General features: G+C 42.4%; 1 protein-coding gene across 1 annotated transcript in view; it reads right to left on the bottom strand.

Moving 5' to 3' along the window:
- myo5c (myosin VC) overlaps window positions 1–21,188 on the bottom strand; it is a 130,442-nt gene that overhangs the window by 74,969 nt on the left and 34,285 nt on the right. The window contains exons 5-14 of the mRNA XM_063065973.1: window positions 20,904–21,060; window positions 16,216–16,359; window positions 11,090–11,171; window positions 10,808–10,915; window positions 8,847–8,953; window positions 6,891–7,156; window positions 4,794–4,875; window positions 4,470–4,610; window positions 2,585–2,710; window positions 2,363–2,446 (exon numbers count right to left, since the gene is read on the bottom strand). Coding sequence (XP_062922043.1) covers window positions 2,363–2,446; window positions 2,585–2,710; window positions 4,470–4,610; window positions 4,794–4,875; window positions 6,891–7,156; window positions 8,847–8,953; window positions 10,808–10,915; window positions 11,090–11,171; window positions 16,216–16,359; window positions 20,904–21,060 — 1,297 coding nt within the window. The remainder of the gene's footprint in view (window positions 1–2,362; window positions 2,447–2,584; window positions 2,711–4,469; window positions 4,611–4,793; window positions 4,876–6,890; window positions 7,157–8,846; window positions 8,954–10,807; window positions 10,916–11,089; window positions 11,172–16,215; window positions 16,360–20,903; window positions 21,061–21,188) is intronic.

Here is a 21,188-nt window from a genome sequence, read left to right as displayed (position 1 = left end):
GGGCCCAACATTGTTCTTAACTATCTTCCTTCTCTTCACATAACTAAAAAAACTTTTGCTATCCTCCTTTATATTCCTAGCTAGCTTGCGTTCATACCTCATTTTTTCTTCCCGTATTGCCTATATCCTATAGAACAGGGGTTCCCAACTTGGGGTCCATGGACTCCTCATTTAATGGTATTGACCATTGGCATAAAAAAGGTTGGAAACCCCTGCTATAAAAATTACTGTGTTTGTTCAACTAGTGGGCATTCTTGAGACAGGCTGGTGATAGCTTTGTATCCTCACATACAGTCCAAATCCAAATGTTTTGGGAGTTAAAATTCTCTGCTTTTATCAATCACACCCTGTAACTATATTGGCGAGCACACAGAAAAGTGGCAAAGCATCAAATTACCTTATTTTAAGTGTCACAATTGATTCACCTTAAAGAATAATAAATACCAACAAGGCCATTTTGTGTCTTTGCAAAGCAAGCTGCTGTCAGTGAGCACACAGGAAACAGTCTGCTGAAGATATTTATGTTGAGTGTCGCATTACAAGACCATAAGATATAGAAACAGAATTCCACAGATTCACCACCCCCTGGTTGAAGAAGCTGCTCCTCAACTCAGCCCTGAAGGGGCATCCTTTATTCTAAGGTTGCGCCTTCTGATTATGCCCGCAGCTCATGAGGACTGCACCCTCAATTCACCCGTGCAGGCCAGCCACCAGTTCTCACCATCGCTGACTTGTGTAAGTCGTCCCCAGAAATGGGAGAAGGGTAGTAACTAGTGCGATAAGGAATCAGTTCCAATCATAGAGCAACTTCAGTGGCAAGATTTGTCTTGCACATGTTTCACTGGTGTACGTGTGAACTACTGCATAGAATCAAATCTAGTGTATGCAGTTGCTATGGTGCTTTCGATATGGTCTGCAATATAAATGGAAGGGATTTTGCTCTGTTACAGCTGGTGTGGTTAAGACTCCATCGGAAGCAGGTCGGCAAGAGAGAAACTGAACCGGATCGTGCTCCAGCACGCGCCTCACATTGGCGCCCACCGGCCATGCTAACCAGCTGCAGCCAAGCTGCTTCCAGTGACCTGCAGGTGACACTTCCACGGCCATTCTGTCAAGCAGATGCCGAGAATACACAGTCGAGTGCCCTGATGGCCTTCTGACAGGTCATGAGGTCCAATCACTAGAGATAGCTAGTGATAGTTGAAACATTCTTTGAAATACAAAAAAATACATTAAAAACAAATATATTTATTTCAGAACTCTTCCCATATATAAACATTAATTTAGAAATAACTAGCTAAAATACAAGTAATTGATTTACTTGTTTATTTATTATGTTTTATTTTATTCATTTTTTTCTCTCTCTCTGCTAGATTATGTATTGCATTGAACTGCTGCCGCTAAGTTAACAAATTTCACGACACATGCCGGTGAAAATAAACCTGATTCTGATTCTGGGAGGTGTCTGTGCAGGTTATACATGCTCTCCCTGCGACTACAAGTATTTCTCCAGATCATCTGGTTTCTTCCTCGTCCCTCGGTTGCGCTGTCGTTGGTTAATTGGTCCCTGTGAATTGCCCTTAATGTAGGTGGTAGGATGGAGAATCAAGGGAGGCGTTAATGGGCATTTGAGAGGGTCAGGGAAAGAGGTAGAGGGAATGGGATTGCTCAGAGGTCTGGCATAGACTCAGTGGGCTGAATGGCCTCATTTTATGAGCAAATGTCTAGAATCTCACTTGCTACGCCAACCAAGCTGAGTGACCAGAGGCACAAGAGAAGTTTGGATCGGTAAATGGATGGGAAGGGTATGGATTGCTAGGATCCAGTGGCAGGTAGATGGGACTAGACAGAAGACCAGATGGGCACAAACTAGATGGGCTGAAGGGTTTGTTTCTGTGCTGTATGTATCCGAGACATCCCCTCAGCTGGGAGCAGCTTCCGGAGTTGGTGGAATCGGAGATCAGCTTTGCATGTGTTCCATGTAGCCTCGTTGCAATGTACAGTCAAGGGAGCCCACAAGGCACCGATGCCCGCACTGCAGCAGATTGCCAGCTCTCCCAGGGACTGCTGGCTAAAGGTCAGCACGATCTAGCCCACATCCGCTGAAAAGGCACTTTGGCAAAGGGCAGAGTCATCCTGTGTGAAATCATAGTCCAAGAGGTAAAAAATTGGCTCCCAAAAAAGGAACTATGCAGTTGGGCAAATTATCTGTGCATCAGTGGATGGAGAAATTAGGTTCAGGAATGTAGAGGGGAAACATGAAGCAATTATACTAGAGCAGCAGCCTGTTAAGTTTTAAAAGGGGTGACTTTTCTTACTATTGCATAATAAACTGTATTACGTTACAGAGATGGTCACAAACCTTACTTTTCCTCAGTACATTGATGAGTTCTTCATACAATGTGTCTCTGTTTTTCTCCAGGAATCCCTCACATTCATATTGTACCTTGTGGTAATGAGAAACTGTCAGTATTTCAAAGCATCAGTTGCATGGACCTCAGCTTTCTATTGCATTCAATATGTTGCTATTAATGGAAATGTTGAAGAGAAAGTCAGAAAGAGGGCTGTCCTGACTATCATTTACCTTGTCAGCAAAGTGCTGGATGATGAAAGCCTTTCTCATCATTCTGGGCTTCTCAAAGAGAGGGTTTTTGTTTAAGTAGTTATTCTGGAGTTTCTGAAGCCAGTTTTCCTCTGTTCCTAATGGCAGCTATAAAATTAAGAAACATCAATTTGATATTTATCATGCACTTAAAAGCTATCTTCTTTTCCTCAGTTTTTAATACAATACCAGGTATTAACTCTTCACTCACATCAATAGTCCAAGTTTAACCATAGGCTTTATGAGCAAACTAAGACTGAAATACAGAAATACTTCAAATACATATTCTTGATCACCATTAATAAAATCTTCTTGTCAAAACATATCTTTTCAAATTCCTCTCAACCCCCTTTAATCTGCAAATATCTCAAGTTAATTAGCAAACGCATTGCTTTCCACACCTAAAGCACTTCTGATATTTTGGAGCCTGGAACCGTCATAAGGTTTCCATTTTAGAAAATCCATAGATACTAGATAGACTAAAATGACCAGTAATTTATACATTTTACTGTGAACAGGTCAGCTATGGTCACTTATATTAGCGGATAAACATTATTAACTGCTAAAACAACAAGTTGATCAGAAACATCATTCAATTTCTATCTGTAAGGTTTCACAGCAGTTATCTAATCTGCGAGGAAGTCTGCAGGTGCAGGAAATCCAGAGCAGCACACACAAAATGCTGGAGGAACTCAGCAGGTCAGGAAAGGAGTATACAGGCAACTTTTCAAACCGAGACCCTTCGTCAGGACTGAGAAGGAAAGGGGAAAGACACCTGAATGAAAAGCTGGGGGGAGGATATCTAGAAGGTGACAGGTGAAGCCAAGTGGATGGAACAAGTCAAGGGCTGGAGAAGGAATCTGATAGGAGAGGAGAGTGGACTGTAAGGATTTAAGGATGATCACCTAATAATCCTTAAATCAAAGGCAGACCATTTCCACTCTGACATTTTAGCCCACTACCACAGCTTTTCTTTGGTTTTTTCCCTTCACACAACAACCTGATTACCTAAATATACTGTACTGAATTGCGGTATATTGGTAGCTCGGGTTGGCTATTTGGGTGTTTGGTTGATTGCCGAGCTTGGCAAAATGTCTGCAGATATTTCGGCTCCAATCGAGAAGCCATCATCAGAGCGCAGTTGAGGGTCCCCCAAATGCCTGCAAACATTTTGCCAAGCTTGGCGATCAACCACACTTCCAAACTGTACTGAACTCCAAGCGTTTTTGAGCAGCCAGTTTAATGTAAGATTAGCTCATTTTCAAGTCTGATCATTTCTATATTGGCCTACATTGTAATTAAAAAGTAAAGCGAAAGGACTACAAAACAACTTTTTAGTTTTGATTGTAACTGTTGGCTCAACTTTGGCTCGGTAGTGTAGTGGCTGCACAACACTTTACAGTACAGGCTACCCAAGTTCAGTTCCCACCGCTGCCTATGAGGAATTTGTACATTCTCCCTGTGACCACATAGGTTTCCTCTGGATACCCCAGTCTCCTCCCACAGTCCAAAGGTCTACCGGTTGGTAGGTTAATTGGTCAGTATAAATTGTCCCATGACTAGGCTCAGATTTAATCGGGGGATTGCTGGGTGGCGTGGCTTAAAGAACCGTAAGGGCCTATTCTGCACTGTATTTCAATAAACAAATAAATAAAGATCAGATAATTGAAGTTATATTTCTGAAAATGTACTCCAATGATCGAGAGTTCACTTATACAAGAGCAAAGATTGAAAGAGAAAACATAAGTATTGTGATACACTGCTGACTTTAATTACAGATTTTCTCAGCCTGTATCCCTTGTACCTGCTGAAGAAACAATATAAATTGACATGGCTCATAAACCGTATTTAAACACTTCAGTCTCACCAGACATTCCTCATCCAGTAGCTCCAATATACCCATTTTGGCTTCTATCAAATCAATACAAGGCTGATTATCGTTGAATTCTATCAATGTCCATGGAATGTCTTCTTTCATATATTCATCTTGTTCAAGTTTAAACACATGCTGGAAAGATTTTATACATAAATGGTTTAATCTACATTTGTTGCCGTTGATTGATTATTGCTTACATTTATACAGTTAACTTTACAGATAATTCAATTCAGTCTTTATCACTAAAGCAAAGATAGAATTACAATCAAAATGTTAAACAGAATTCAAATGTCAGCAGGCAATACAAATACTCACCAAATTGAATTGTTGCTGCAGTTTTTCATTGGCGTAATTTATACAGAACTGTTCAAAACTATTGATGTCGAAGGTTTCAAACCTACAGGGATGTAAATAATAAACACAAGAATGTCTGCAGATGCTGGAAATCCAAAGCAACACACACAGAATGCTGGAGGAACTCAGATGGCCAGCCACCATCTATGGAATTGTACGAACGAACAGTCAACATTTTGGCCCAAGACGCTTCTTCAGGAGTGGGAAGGAATGGGCAAGACTCCAGCATAAAAAGCTGGAGGGGAGGGGAAGGAGGATGGCTAGAAGGAGATAGGTGAAGCCAGGTGGATGGAAAAGGTAAAGGGCTGGAGAGGAAGGAATCTGACAGGAGAGGAGAGTGGACCACAGGAAAAGGGGAAGGAGGAGGGGCACTAGGGGGAAGTGATAGGCAGGTAAGAAGAGATAAGTACCCGGAGTGGGGAATAGAAGAGGGGAGTGGTAGGATTTTTTTTATTATTTACCAGAAGGAGAAATCGATATTCATGCATCGGGTTGGAGGCTACCCAAACAGAATACAAGGTGTTGCTCCTCCACCCAAGGGTGGCCTCATCATGGCACAAGAAGAGGCCATGGACCAACATGTCAGAATGGGAACAGGAATTAGAACTAAAATGTTAGGCCACTGGAAGTTCAGCATTTGGCAGATGGAGCAAAGGTGCTCGACAAAGCAGTCCCCCAATTTACAATAGGTCTCATGAACGTAGAGGAGGGCACATTGGGAGCATCAGATACCATAGACAACCCCAGCAGAATCGCAGGTGAAGTGTTGCCTCACTTGGAGAATCTTTGGGGAAATAATAAAAACCTTTCTTGCTTTTTGAATGAAGTACATACAATATGTTATCATAAAAACCCCAAGTCAGATACATCTGCTTGTTGGTCCAATGGAAACACTTAGAGCTCAGTGTACAACTAACGGTTGGAGATTCTAATGTTGAGCACCAGTCTGTTAGTTTAACTACAGCACCAAGTAGGGTTCCACATTAGATATTCGGGCTTGAGAAGAAACAGAATCATTCAATCTGCTTCAATAATATAGTCAAAGTGAATAAAATCCAGTCACTACTGAATCTACTGTCCTCTGAACTCACTGCAATAGTCAACGTTACCAATAAGTAAACAAAGGAGATTTCCAAGCCTGAAGTGTGGTAGGTACAAAAAATATGCATCAGCTCCATCCCAAAATACATACCACTCATGTATTGAAGATAAAGAGAGATATGAATATCTCCACAGCTGGATAGCGTACTGATTTTATTGGGGCCCACATTTGAAGGAGTGCCAAGTTGGATGAGGCATCCAAAAACCCTTACTTGGCATTTTGTTCTGAATTCAGTACCTAACAGGAATATTAAAAATCACATTCCTTCTTTTATTACTGAGGCACCGTTTGGTTTTGAGTTTAATTTGACTATCCTGGCTTTAGAAGTTGATAATGACCTCAGGAGTGGTGACCCAGCATCGTCACCCTGTTCCAACCGGTCAGTGTGGCCAGAGCCAGGCTGAAAGGCCCTGTCTCCTGTTGTCCAACGCACCACTGTTTCAGACTGTAGTCTCCTTAAAGGATGCAAATAGAAGCCAAGGCCCACAAATAAAATCCAGGTGCTGTTTTAGGTTTGGACATTGCACAGGACTGGAATAGAAAATAATTCAGGTCTCCACCCATACCCCAACACCTCTCCTCCTTCACCTCATCCTGATGATTTCTACAGTGGTCAAAAGCCACAAAATGTTGGTACCCCTTAATTCACCTAGCTCTATCAGGATCCCTGATTGGTTTCTGTTGACCAAACACCAATGAGGCAGTGTGTTCTAAACTACAACCATCCCTCCTCTTCAAGTGTGGGCAAACTGACAAACACCATTGGTAGGTTGTCCCAAAGTCAAAGAAAATCTCATAATACAGTGTTGAAGATTAAATTTCAGAAAGCCTCCTTCCTCATCAAATGAAATATAGCTTTCACTGTCAACAAACTTCAGGATAATTTTAATGACATCAGCCAAGCTACTAATTGAATTACTAAACTTTTCCCGCAGATTATGTGATGTTTTCATTACCCGTAAATGTCCAGTACACCAATGAAGGTATGCTGTTTTCCGGAAAACTGTAGAGCCTTGTTAATGTGATCCACAATGCAGCTAAACAGATGAGAATAGATGTGCTTGGCCAAAGCATCCCTGGCATTGATAGCTTGAGCTTTGGTCATCGGTTTGATCACGGTGTCCGAGGCAGTAGCAATTTTCCTGTGACACAGTCCATAAGCCATGTCGTTTGCCTTAAGTTCAAGGAGTTCACAAAACACTGTCAGGTGATAATCATCGAGCTGTTTGGAAAGAAACAAAGTGGGAGGAGAATCATTATGAGAGCATTTGCATTCAAAGCTCTGTGACTGCCTACACATTTATTTATACGTGTAGCAACCCACTTAAAAATTGTGCTTAAATGAATAAGAACAGTTCATAGAATGAATGTTAAGAAAGGGACAGGAATCCACTTCTCTCTTCACATTTGTTCCAGAGCTCTGGGACAAACCCCACACTTCTACAAGTGTTTTATTTACAGATCTTTGAGGTATCTGTTTAATCAGCATCCACCACTTCTGAGACGATCCATTCCAATCCAGTGCAACTCACTGAGTCAAAAGAAAAACTTTCACATCTTATTTCATTTTTGCCAATTATGTCAGAGCCAAATTCTCAGACCTTCTTCAAAACGATTTGACCAAAATCTCTCACACACTCAACATTTTAGGAACAGCCGTCTACCATCAGACTTCTGAATGGACAATGAGCCCAAGTACACTACTTCACCATTTTTGCTCTTTTTGCACTACTATTTTAATTTTATACATATTTCTTATTGTAATTTATAGATTTTTAATAGTACGTATTGCAATTATTGCTACCACGAAACAAATTTCATGACATATGCCGGAGATATTAAACAGAACTGATTTTGACTGTGGATGCTGTCTGTGTAGAGATAGAAAGGCCCCCTGCAACCATTTGGGTTTTGTCCAGGTGCTCCTGTGTCTTCCCAAATGAGTGCAGATGGTAGGATAAATGGGCTCTGTTAATTGCCCCTAATATATAAAGTGAATGGTCGAACATGGGAGAGAGATAATGAGTAGGTGAAGAAAACAAAAAAGGGATTAATGTAGGATTACTGTCAATGGGAGCTGGCACAGACACAATGGGCCAAAGGGCCTGTTTTGTGCTGACACTCTGTATGGTTCATTGATGTAGGGTTTAGAAGAATGAGCGGTTATCTCATTGAAACGTAGAGAATTCTGAAGGGCCTTCTCCAGGTAGATGTGGAATTGATGCTTCCACTGTTTTTGGGTCTAGAAGCAGGACATCAAATTCAAAATTAGGGCAGGCCATTCAGACCAGAGATGAGGAGAAATGTCTTCACCCAGAGCGTAATCTTCTGAACTCTCTACCCAAAAGAGCTGCAGAAGTTTAGAGACTGAGCTTATTGAAGACAGAGATCTCAACCCTTTTAAAATTAAGGGAGTCAAGAGACATGGGATATCACAGGCAAGTGGCAATGAGAGAAGACATCAGCCTTGAACATAGAAGATGGGTGTGCAAGCTGTTAGAGTAAATGGTGAAGGCAGGTACAATAACTACATTGCAATGGGTGCGTGAATAGGAAAGGGTCAGAGGGATATGAGCCAAGCAGGGGTAAGTGGGACTAAGATGGGCATCTGGGTCAGCATGTATAAAGTGCCTGGTTCAATGATGTATGACATAAGGGCCAAGCCCTGCTTCTATTTCCTGTATTGATATGTGCACAGACACAAGCATTAAATTAAAAAGCTTAATTTAGAAGATAAAAATCCTAACAATGACGATCCTTTTCATTTAATAACTGTCTGCTATAAATAATAGCATTGAAAATAAGAAAATCAATGCACTCTGTTCAAAGCAAGTGTTTTTATGTTAAATGTTTCCTGTAGTACTGAATTACTGTACTTCACAAATTATTGAAGATTTAAAGTGTCAACTTACTTTCACTGAAGATTTTTCATCGCTCACAGCTTTGATTTCTACATTTCCTAAATGCAGAATACCTGCCAAGACTTTGAAGATATCCATTTGAAAATCTTGTTTCAAACCTGAAAAACAGATTTAGTCTTTTGTTTAACATGCCTGGTTCGCTTCTGTCAAATTGCAAGGACTTCAACTACAGAGAGTAGAAACTTGTTGACAAAATTAGACTAAAGAACGGACTTGTACCAATGGCAGAAAGTAGTATTACAATCAGGAAGTAGATACATGGCTTTGTTATAGAATGAGAGGTTATTCCATTGAAACGTAGAGAATTCTGAAGGGCCTTCTCCAGGTAGATGTGGAGTTGATGTTTCCACTGTTTTGGGGTCTAGAAGCATGACATCAAATTCAATTGAAGCCTTAAAAGTTTAAAAATTTTGTCTAATTAGTTTATGAACCACCATTGACTGCTAACTAAGATGTAGATAGCCCTAATCCATTTCAATGTGATTTGAAAGTGTGTTTACGACCTTGTTTCATTGGGTCATTAACGGGAGGGAGAGCAGATCTCCATGATATTAAATGTCCAGTCCTTTCTTGAATTGACATCTAGCTGTGCTTTGTTTAATAGTATAGTGTTCAGGTGCATATTTGATATGCACCTTATTATCCCCTTAACAGCGATGCTTAGGACATGCTAAATAAAATTGGCAAATTTGGGATTTTGGTGAAAATGAGCCTCAGTGGAACTCATTCACATGGACGGTTGTGAAGGTCAAGTCATTGGGTATATTTAAGGCAGAGGCTCACAGGTTTTTCATTAGTAAGGGTGTCAAACATTACAGGGTGTGTGTTTTGAGAATGATTCATCTTGCAGTGTTGCTCGGTCAAGCCACCCAATTTCAGTTGGAATTCCGATGAATACAAGTCGTGTTTCTGTCTCAACACAGGAGTTTGTCGTTCTGCCGCACTTGGGTTCAGTTGTTTGTCAGCGCACACCATGACAGAAGAACCCCCAGCCCCACCATGAATGGATCCAGCGGAGGTTCAACAGTGGCTTGGACATCGATCAGGTCAGCCGGAGACAAGGATGCCTTCTATTCTCAGTGCTGTGCCCGAGGCTACGCTCCGAATTTCCCGAGGCTACGTTCCAAGCTTCCCTAGTCCAAGTTCAGGATTGTCAAGGCTTCCTGGGTCGCCATGGCCTTTCAGGTTCCCAAGTTTGATGCTATGTTCTCAAGTTATATACAATGCTCTCAAGTTTTCCAGCCTTGTCTTGAGAGCATCAGATCTGTCTAGAATTTACCAGCCCTGTCTCGAGTTCCCCACGTTCCCCTGGGCAGTCGGGTGCTGGCCTGAGGGAGGGAGGTACCGTCGTGAGCCTCTGCAGCTGAGTTTCTTGAGCACCTGCATTTACCAATTGATATCTTAACAAGAGTTGTTAAAGCACTTGTGCTTTCTGTTAAATCTTGTCAAGTTAATTGTGACTGGCACAGGTTCTGTGATTATTTAAGGTGTATTCTCTCTCTTGCTTTTGCTCGGTTAAGCCAGCAATGTTCAGGTAGAGTTTTGATGAATGAGCTCTTGTTTCTGGCCCACGTTGAGAGTTTGTCATTCCTCTGCACTTGGGTTCATTTGTCTGTCAGTGCACACCGTGATGAAGGCACGTTCTGGAACACAACGATATTAATGAACACACACACACAAAATCCTCAGGCATGCAAGGCTTCACATTTAAGTTCTGCACATTTTCAATGCCTTCCAATATAAGGGAGGTAGATATTTGCGTAGATAGTTTAGAGTCAAACCACATTCAGCCAAATCCAAACCAAGCCATTCTGACTTGTGGGGACAGTACTCGTGCTCAGCTGTCTGAACTCTGGAGTATTTTTGTGAGCTGTGTAACTGAGTACCAGAAAAAGTGGGAGCATTTACCGAGTGAGCCTCTTCCGAAGCATTGCTGATCGGCCCTCACTTACCCAACAGTGAAAATGTTTTCTGAGTTTCAGTAAAGTCTGCTCTGTCATTAACACCATCGATGACAGCATTTCCACCCATGTTTACATAACTGAAGTCTTCTGCAGCACCTGGGAATAATTTAAAGTGATCTCATTGGAGGAAATGTATGACAAACGTCAACTGCAGAAAGAATTTACTTCATAACTTACTCTGATTACAGCACATCACACATTCCTTATCAGCAGATCTAAAGAAATTGAGATGAAATGGTTTGAAAAGCAGAAAGATATCAAAGTACCTACCTAGCCTCAGGTGCTTGAACTCGGATTTATCAGCAGATGCACAAAGTTGGTAGAATATGTGATAATTTCTCTCATTTTCAGTCTAAAGTTAACAAATAGACATTGCAAAGTTATTGCAAAAGGCATAGAGCAATTGGTATGCTCTATCATTGGCAGGAAAAGTCATTGCAGACACTGCTCACCCTGCAAACTGACTTTTCCAAATCTCCCTTTTGGAAAACTTCGAGGGCTACTAAAACAAAAACTTCACCCCCATCTTCAAGGTTTCTTCTCCCAGGTAGTTAATGGGATCAACCATTCCAGCTAGCCCCCTGCCCACCTCCTTCTATCTAAACTGCATTGTAAACATTTTAAACCACTTTTTATAATGCTGTTTATTTTGTAAATACATGCTGGTATTTATGTGCTGTATTTATTGAGATACAGCACTGAATCCATCTACCGAGTCTCGCCACCCAGCTACCCAACTAAATAACCCTAGCCTAATCACAGGACAATTTACAATGAACAGTTAACCTACTAACCGATAGGTCTTCAGCCTGTGAGAGGAAAGCAGAGCATCCTGAGAAAACCCACGTGGCCACGGGGAGAACAAACTCCTGACAGGCAGTGGCAGGAATTGAACTGGGGTCGCTGGTACAGTAAAGCCTTGTGCTAATCACTGTGCTACCACGCCACCCCATGGCATTTGTGGAAATTTTATTTCATATCCATACATAAACCTCATTCTTTTTTATATACAGTGCAATTCTTTATTCTCTATTTTCGATGAACGTTGTTTTCTAGTCGGATGTTGCACCCTGAACAACACACTACAGCAACTTCCTAATACAAGTAGATTTATAAGGACGGTAAAATTGATCCTTGATTTGATATCAAAAGCCTATATTTTACCATGAAGTGACAAGGCTGCAGAGATAACAATGTCTGCAAGCAGATGAATCTCAAGGTTGTATAAGTTATACATACTTTTGATAATAAATGTACTTTGAACTTTGAGAAGTACAAGAAGTGGGCAAACAGATGATCATGCAAACTGTTGAGATGTGAAAGTGTGAAGTTACTTGTGGTGTTGGGCAGAGGTGGGAATTATCCTGCATACAGGTGTGTGTGCGCGTGTGTGCACACAAAACTTTCGTTAGTGGTGCGCAAAGGAACGTAAACTGCACACAAAAGATTGTCACATTCTATCTCGTTGGCATGTTAAGTATATTTCACGATCATATTTCCTTTTCCGGTTTCTGATGTGGGTGATACTGATAACGTGGAGTTAGTGATGATTTGTCTGCAGGTTTGAGGGCTGGTTTATTTAAACTGTTTTTAATGAAGAAATTATTGATTCACCATGCCAAATTCCAAAGCAGCAAAGGGTGTCAAACATAAAAGAACTGCATGTTCATTAACAGCGGAATGGCTTATTACCCTTAGAATATAGTACTCAAATACAGTACGTAGTACACAGATGAACTAAATGAATATGTTGCATCAGTCTTCACTGTGGAAGACGCTAGCAGTGTGCCAGATAGTGGCAAATAAAATACAATGTTGGAAAATGCATGGTCATGCACTTTGGCAGTAGAAATAAATGTGCAGAATATTTTCTAAATGGGGAGAAAATCCAAAAATCTGGGATGCAAAGGAACTTGGGAGTCAAAGCAACACACAGAAAATGCTGGAGGAACTCAGCAGGTCGGGCAGCATCCTTGGAAACGAACAGTCAACGTTTTGGGCCAAGACCCTTTGTCAGGACTGAAGAGGGAGGGTTCAGGGGCCCTATAAAAAAGGTGGGGGGAGGGGCATGAACATTGAATTCTCCAAATTCCAGTAATTCCCTCCCCCTCCCTTCCCCCCATCCCAGTTTCACTCTGCCCCCTCTTCCAGCTGCCTATCACCTCCCTCATGGTTCCGCCTCCTTCTACTACCCATTGTGCTTTCCCCTATTCCTTCTTCACCTTTCCTGCCTATCTCCTCCCTGCTTCCCCTCCCCCACCCCTTGATCTTTCCCCTTACTGGTTTTTCACCTGGCACCTACCAGCCTTCTCCTTCCCACCCTCCCCCCACCTTCTTTATAGGGCCCCTGCCCCCTCCCTCTTCAGTCCTGACGAAGGGTCTCGGCCTGAAACGTTGACTGTTTGTTTCCACGGATGCTGCCCAACATGCTGAGTTCCACCAGCGTTTTGTGCGTGTTACTTTGACCCCAGCATCTACAGAAGATTTTGTGTTTGGGACTTGGGAGTCCTTGTGCAGAACACCCTAAAGGTTGACTAGCAGGTTGAGTCAGTGGCGAGGAAAGCAAATGCAATGTTATCATTCATTTCAAGAGGTCAAGAATATAAGAGCAAGGATGTGATGCTGAGGCTGTATAAGGCACCGGTGAGGTCTCACCTTGAGTATTGTGAACAGTTTTGGGCTCCTCATCGAAGAAAAGATGTGCTGGTGTTGGAGATAGTTCAGAGGAGGTTCACAAAATGGTTCTGGGAATGAAAGGGTTATCATACGAGGAACTTTTGATAGCTCTGGGTTTGTACTCACTGGAACTTAGAAGGATGATGGGAGATCTCATTGAAACCTTTCAAATGTTGAAAGGCCTAGATGGAGTAGATGTGGAAAGGATGTTTCCCATGGTGGGAGAGTCTAGGACAAGAGGGCACTGCCTCAGGATAGAGAGGCATCCATTTAAAACAGAGATGCAGAGAAATTTCTTTAGCCAGAGGGTGGTGAGTTTGTGAAATTTGTTACCACAGGCAGTTGTGGAGGCCAGGTCATTGGGTATATTTAAGGCAGAGTTTGATAGGTTCTTGATTGGACATGGCATCAAATGTTACGGGGAGAAGGCTGGGGAGTGGGACTAAGAAGGGGAAAAAAGGATCAGTCATGATTGAATGGCAGAGCAGACTCGATAGGCCAAATTTCCTAATTCTGCTCCTATATATTATGGTCTAATAGCTTCAGGCTCACATCTACTTAAAAAGTCAGCATGTACATGTTGTTGTCACACGGCAAAAAACTGCACAGCACACGATTTTTGTGCATGCTGGTCATACAAATTGGGGGAACATTGGCTGTATAGCATATCTAATAATACTATCTCACTTAGCTTGCTAGGCCTGCTGGGTTCCACACAGTTATACTATGTAATTTTTCATCAACACTGGGTTTAAATGCAAAAAAAAAACCTTTTGCTCAACATCCATAGGAATACCCAACACAAGTAGTTCAGCTGCTGAGGCTCAAAGGGAGCTACAAACCAGACCAACAATACCAACATCCAATAAACGACTCATAAAAACAAATCAATTAATATTTTAGCCCTTGGGAAAAAAAAACAAATCACTCACTTCTCAAGGGAAATTACTGACTATCCTAGCATCCTGTAAATGAATTTTTAAAAATAGCATAGTGGTTAGCACAACGCTTTACAATACAGGTGACTAGGGTTCAATTCCCACAGCTGCCTGTAAGGAGTTTGTACGTTCTCCCTGTGTGTTTCCTCCAGGTGCTCCGGTTTCCTCCCACAGTTCAAAGACATACTGGTTGGTAGGTTAATTGTCATTGTGAATTGTCCCGTGATTAGGCTAGGGTTAAATTGGGGTATTGATGGGTGGCGCAGCTCGAAGGGCAGGAAGGGCCTATTCCGCACTGTTATCTCAATAAAAAACTTAAAATAATATTTCTAGAAAAAAAATTCATTTTCAACAACTGCTTTGCTTTAAACTGATCTAGCTAGTTACTCATCTAAATTGCAAGAGTTGGGCGTAAAGAGTTGTCTTTGGCACTCTGGTTGAATGCCCTACTTGGGCAATCTTCGATTGGTTCTGTTATAGTTATTCTATAGATTTATTGACTATGCCCAGTAGAATATGAATTTCAGGGCTGTATATGGTGACATATCTGTACTTTGAAATAAAATTCACTTTGAACTTAAATAACCTTGACTCATTCATGGAGAGGAGATGGGTGTAGAAATAGTGGGTGCCTACTAACTACAGTGTATGTGATCGTAGGTTCAACAGTGAATTTGTAACACCCTGGTAAAGGTTTCACTACTAATGTAATGGTCTTTCTGTAGAAGCACTGTTTGGGTTATGGTTAGAAATAACAGGAGCTTTGGAACGTGAGCCATCCAATCAGGCAAGCGGGTTTTTTTGTGTGCCTGACACCGGTGTCATCTGGGGCCTTTGTTCGGCAGGAGATGAAGAGAGAAGATGCTGGAGAGATAAATAAACACAAAATAATCTGCAGATGCTGGGATCAAAGCAACACTCACAACACGCTGGAGGAACTCAGCAGGTCGGGCAGCATTCGTGGAAAAGACACAACACGCTGGAGAGAACCAGTCGTAGGATTTGACCCGGTGGGGACCATGATTCAATGCAGCAAGCGGAGGTCTGAGAATCGGGGAATATGACTTTTGGAAGAGTTGAGCTCCAATTTATGCACATTTGACTGTTTAATTATAATGGGCCCTTTTTGGTTTTTTTTCTTACTTTACTAACCCTTTAGTTAACATTTGTAAATATAATTCCTTCAACTGCATGCAGTGTGCTGTCTGTTATTTCTTGGCAGCGAGTTGTAACAGGGTAACAAATTACGCAGCATCCACACAAACCAGGGTTCAGGGCGAGCGAGCCGACCCACTCTCACAGTGTGTGTTCCCTTGACGTACACAGCCCAAGGAAACTGGGGTTTCAAATTTATGAACTTGTAACTAATCTAAGGAACAACTATATTGGCAACTCATGTCTTAGAGACAGGGAGGAGGAATGGAACCTCGGGATATGGTGTAGTTAAAACCAGCATCAGAAAGAGATTTCTCCACCCTGAGGATGGCGGGCCTCCAGGAATCTCTGCCACCGAGTGCAGGGGAGGCTGAGTGACTAAATGTATTCAAGGAGGAGGATGATACAGTGTATTCTGTAATGTTATAGGAACAAGGCACATGGGATCAAGAGACTGAAATGTGTGGTCAGATGTAGTCACGTTGATCACAGCAAATACATGAATCACAGATTAAAAGACAACTCATTACAAAGGTAACTGCAGGTCAGTGTCCTGTGGAGAAGTTTATTTTCATGGCTATGTTTTCAAGAACCTTATACTTTGTGCTTACCCAGTTTAATTCTTACCTGAAACACCACCCGAGACTTTTCCAGCAAGTAAGTTCTCATATTTGCACCAATGATTCGATACCGGGTATCAAAGCTGATCTCAGTGTATTTACCAAAACGACTGCTATTGTCATTTCGCGTTGTCTTTGCATTTCCAATAGCCTGGAAACAAGGAGATATTGCTACAAATACCTGAGGCAGAACATGCATTAGGTAATCCTGCAATCAAACCACTTATGAACATTTATTGGGAAAATTCTATTTGAAGAAAAGAGTGCCTATTATTTATGGAGGCCTTTGTTCACTTAAATGAACAAAATTTCGATTAAAGCTACGTATTGATATCTGCAAACTGAAAAATGACATCTACCAACTCTCCTTCATTGTAACTATAGTTCTTAGCAACTGGAAACTGCTGTGAATTACACACACACACACACACACACACACACACACACACACACACACACACACACACAGTATCCTTACAGGGTTCAGCACAGTATCCTTACTGTTCCTAGTAGTTTGCTCTTCTGGACTAAGATCTCAGATGTTGTTCCTGGGATTTGTTGAGCCATTCGGGATTGCCACATCTATTACTAAGGTTTTCTTTTGTTCCTTGTCCAGTATTACTATGTCTGGTTGGTTGGCCAGTACCTGCTTATCAATTTGTATTTGGAATTCTCACAAGATCTCAGGTCTGTCAGTCTCCACTCCCTTCTCGGGTGTTTCCCCATTTGGATGGGACTGTCCAATCCAAACTCAGCGCAGATGTTCCTGTACACAATTCCTGCAGTTTGGTTGTGCAGTTCAGTGTCTGCTGTCCCTGCCTGCATCTTGCACCCTGGATGGTTTCAGCAGATTCCTTGCACTGTCTGCATCTTTGGACTTGTCTGGTGTGATAGACCACTGCTTCTACTGCTCTTGTGCTCAGTGCCATGAGCAGCACCTCTGTGCTGTCCCTCAGCCCTGCCATTTTCAGCCATTGGTAGGACTTTCTTATGTCAGCTACCTCTGATATCTGGCAATGGTCCATCCCGTGCAGGGGCTCTGGTCCTCTGGCTCTGCTTCACCCACTTCCATTTCCATGTCCTCTGCCTGCACTCTGAGGTATTCTCCAAGCAGGATGTCCTTAGGGATCATCTTCCTGACACACTCATGGATGTTCACAGTTCTTCCGGGACTGTGGCCTCGACACTTCTAAGTTCCCATCCTCCTTTATTCCAGGGGGTGTACACTCACTCAATGTTGGACTTTGAATGGCATTCTCCATGTATTATTAGTAGTTTCCATGTCTTGTTGTCAGCAGCTTCCAGTTCATTCTTTGGCCAGCACACTATTGCAGCTGGGTTTCTGATGACTGGTAGGGTCAATGTGTTGATGGCGCTGATCTTGTTCTTCTCATTCAGCTGGCTTTTTAGGACTTATCTCTCTCTTTGGAGGTACTGGGACGTGGCAGCCTTCCTTGTGCCCTCATTGTGGCTCCCATGTGCCTGCAGGATCTCCAGGTATTTGTAGCTGTCCTCTAAATCTGGTTTTTGGCCTTCAGGTAACTCAGCTCTTTTGGTCTTGATGAGTTTGCCTCTTTTCACTACCACCCAGCTGCAATTTTCCAGTCCAAATGACACCCCGATGTCTCTGCTCTACACCCTTGTCAGGTGGATAGTGAGTCAATGTCTCTTTCATTTCTACTGTACAGCTTGATGTCATCCATGTACAGGAGGTGGATGATGGTCACTCCACTCTTGAACCTGTACCTATCTCCACTCTTTGAGATGATCTGGCTGAGGGGGTTCAAGCCTATGCAGAACAGCAGTCGGTTTAGTGCATCACCCTGGGATATTCCACATCTGATGGTCACTTGTGCAATTGGCTTTGACTTAACTTTGAGCATTGTCCTCCAACAGCCCACTGAGTTCTTGTTGAAGATCCTAGGTGTTGATTTTGTACAGAGACAGGCATTCCAGGATCCATGTGTAGTCGTATGTTTTCTGGAAGTCGATCCAGGCTGTACTTAGGTTGGTTTGCCTGGTCTTGGAGTCTCACATGACTGCTTTATCTACCAGTAGTTGGTGCCTGGAGCCTCTGGTTCCATTCCCAATCCCCCTCTGACCAGACTTCAGAATTTACATACATGTTCCTTCAGCTTGGTGGCTATGATGCCTGATTGGAGCTTCCATGCTGTTGACAGGCAGGTTATGGGCTGATGGTTTGATGGTGTTGCTCCTTTGTGAGGCTCCTTCATTATGACTACTGTGAAAGAGAAGATGGCAGCGTGACGCAGCGCGCAGCGGCCACTCCGGAATGAATATCTGTTATCTGTCAAGTAGGGGGCCGTGCACAATCCTGATTTGACAGACAGACGTGAGAAGCATAGAGGAACATCTGGTGAAACTTCTGAAATGACTGTTTCGCTGTCGCTGCTACTGTGCGATCCAGAATCTCTGGAGGGGAAGGCCCTGAATCCTTGGCTTTGCCTGTTGCTTGGCGGCCAGGACCGGGGTCAAAGCACTTGGCAGAGATGTGCTCAGTGTTGGAGGACTGGTCGGAGGCTCGAAGTTTTCAGACGGACTCAGAGTCAGCTGTGGTCGGGTGCTTCCAGGGTGCTGCATCAGCAAGTTTGTGGTGCTGGAGGTTCATGACAGGGAGAGTTTTTCTTCCTTCTACTGTCTGCGTGAGATGATGGGACTATCGGGATTTTGAGACTTTTTTTACCGTGCCCATGGTCTGCTCTTCATCAAATTACGGTATTGCTTTGCAGTGTTGTAACTATATGTTATAATTATGTGGTTTTTGTCAGTTTTAGCCTTGGTCTGTCTTGTGTTTCTGTGATATCACACTGGAGGAACATTGCATCATTTCTTAATGCATGCATTACTAAATAACAATAATCGAGGACTGAGTGTCCTCATAATCTAATCTAATCCTTCCTTGAGTTAGCCAGGCAGAGTGGGAGCCTGCTTCAAGTAGCTGCTTCATTTGAGCTGTCAGCCGGGTATGCAATGTCATTAATTTCTTCAGCCAACGGGAGTGGATCATGTCAGCCCCTGGTCTTCATACTTGCTACCCATTGCTGGACATCTGCTGCTATGGTGATGTCTGGTTCTTCCTCAGGGAGGTTGCAGAGGCTTACTTGTAGGCCTTCCAGCCCTTGGGCACTGATGTTATCTGATGCTTCTTTCTCATATGTTCTTATATGTCATCACACTACCACATGATATGTGCGTGCCTCGCTTCAAGCAAACCCGAAGTTAGATCCACATTTTAGACTCTCGTGTCTTCCTTTGAGCTAGTTAAATGTTTTGAAGTTACAAAACATAACAAAGAGCAGTGTTTATCCTTCTGGATATTCATTAATGATAGAACCAGGTCACTAAATCACAGAATGGTAACGGCATTCAACCCACCAAGACCACACCAGTCCCCAAAAGCAACATAGATTTCCTGCCCATCCCCCACAGTCCTGTTTTGTTCCCCTTTCAAGTTCTTGTCTCTTTCCCTTCTGAAAGCAATGGCCATGTCTGTCTCCATCAAGCTGTCAGCCTACACTTTCCAGTTGTTGACCATTTTCCATGAAAAATGCTTTTCCTAATCTCCTTTGGTTGTTTGCCAATAAGCTTTCATGTGTCTTATTTGGTTTCAATCCAGTTTACTTTATCTACTTTATCTAGATGGTCCTTTAATTGATATGCCCTTAATTATCCTCAGCTTGCTCCAAGGATAGTCTCCTCAGCTTTACCAAGCTTTCTTCACAACATAAGAATCCACTACCACCACAACCTCCCACACCTGACCTCGTATCCAAGGAATCTTTGTAGTTAAATCTACACTCTCTCCAATGCCTTAATTTCCTTAACATCTCCAACTGACCTTATCCCAGTTAAAAACAATACATTCAAGACTCGAACTGTACAAATGACCTATTTCCACAATGACATTGTAGGCCCTTAATGTGTGATCATCACTGTACATCAACCAATGCCTCCTGAGTGCACAGGTCAATTTCATTAAGTAAAAGACTCAAAGTTGAAGTGGTACATAGAAAAGAAATAGCATGCAGCAATTTCAAGGCTGTAATTAATCTTGGGTCAATGGAGATAATTATGAACCACTAAGCACATACACACAAAATGTTGGAGATACTCAGCAGGTCCGGCAGCATCTATAGAGATGATGTTTCAGGCTGAGGTCCTTCCTCAGGACTGGGAAGGAAGAGGGAAGATGACAGAATAAAAAGTAGGAAGGAGGGGGAGGGAGGATAGCTAGGAAGTGATAGGTGAAGCCAGGTGAGATGGAAAGGTAAAGGGATGGAAAGGGAAGAATCTGCTAGAAGAAGAGAGTGGACTATGGGAGGAAAGGAAGGAGGACCCAGGGGGATGTGATATGCAGATTAGAAGAGGTAGGAGGGCAGAGTAGGGAATAGATGAAGAAGAGAGGGGGAGGGAGTATTTTTTTACCAGACGGAGAAAATGGTATTTATGCCATCAGGTTAGAAGTTACCCCAACGGAATATAAGGTGGTGCTATTTCATCCTGAGTGTGGCCTCATTGTGGCACAAGATTAGGCCACGGGAATGGGAATGGGAATAGGTTACACTTTCTACTGTCTGAATAATTGATTACCCTGCTAACGTTTTAAAGTTAAGGTTATTAATGTTCTTAAGGTTGTTGACTCTTGAACTGCTGTACTATTTTGTTGCTCCTTACCTCTGTTATAGGATTTGATGCAAGGACTTTATCTTCTATACAATCCTTGCTACTGGATTTGCTAACAGTAGCAAAATACCTCATAGCATATCGGGCAGATACGGTTTTCCCTGCACCAGACTCTCCACTAACAATGATAGACTGGTTCCGATTCTTCCTGGCGTGAGAAGTAAAATGAAGAGTTACTGCAAATGTTCCCCTTTATCGGATTGAACATAACTAAAACTAACGTTACATCACTCTTTGAGTAAATCTTAATAAATTAGAGAAACAAACAAGTGCAAA

Source organism: Mobula hypostoma, chromosome 13 (genome assembly GCF_963921235.1).
Source record: "Mobula hypostoma chromosome 13, sMobHyp1.1, whole genome shotgun sequence".
Lineage (NCBI taxonomy): Eukaryota > Metazoa > Chordata > Chondrichthyes > Myliobatiformes > Myliobatidae > Mobula > Mobula hypostoma.
This window is presented reverse-complemented; position numbering and strand designations above follow the sequence as displayed.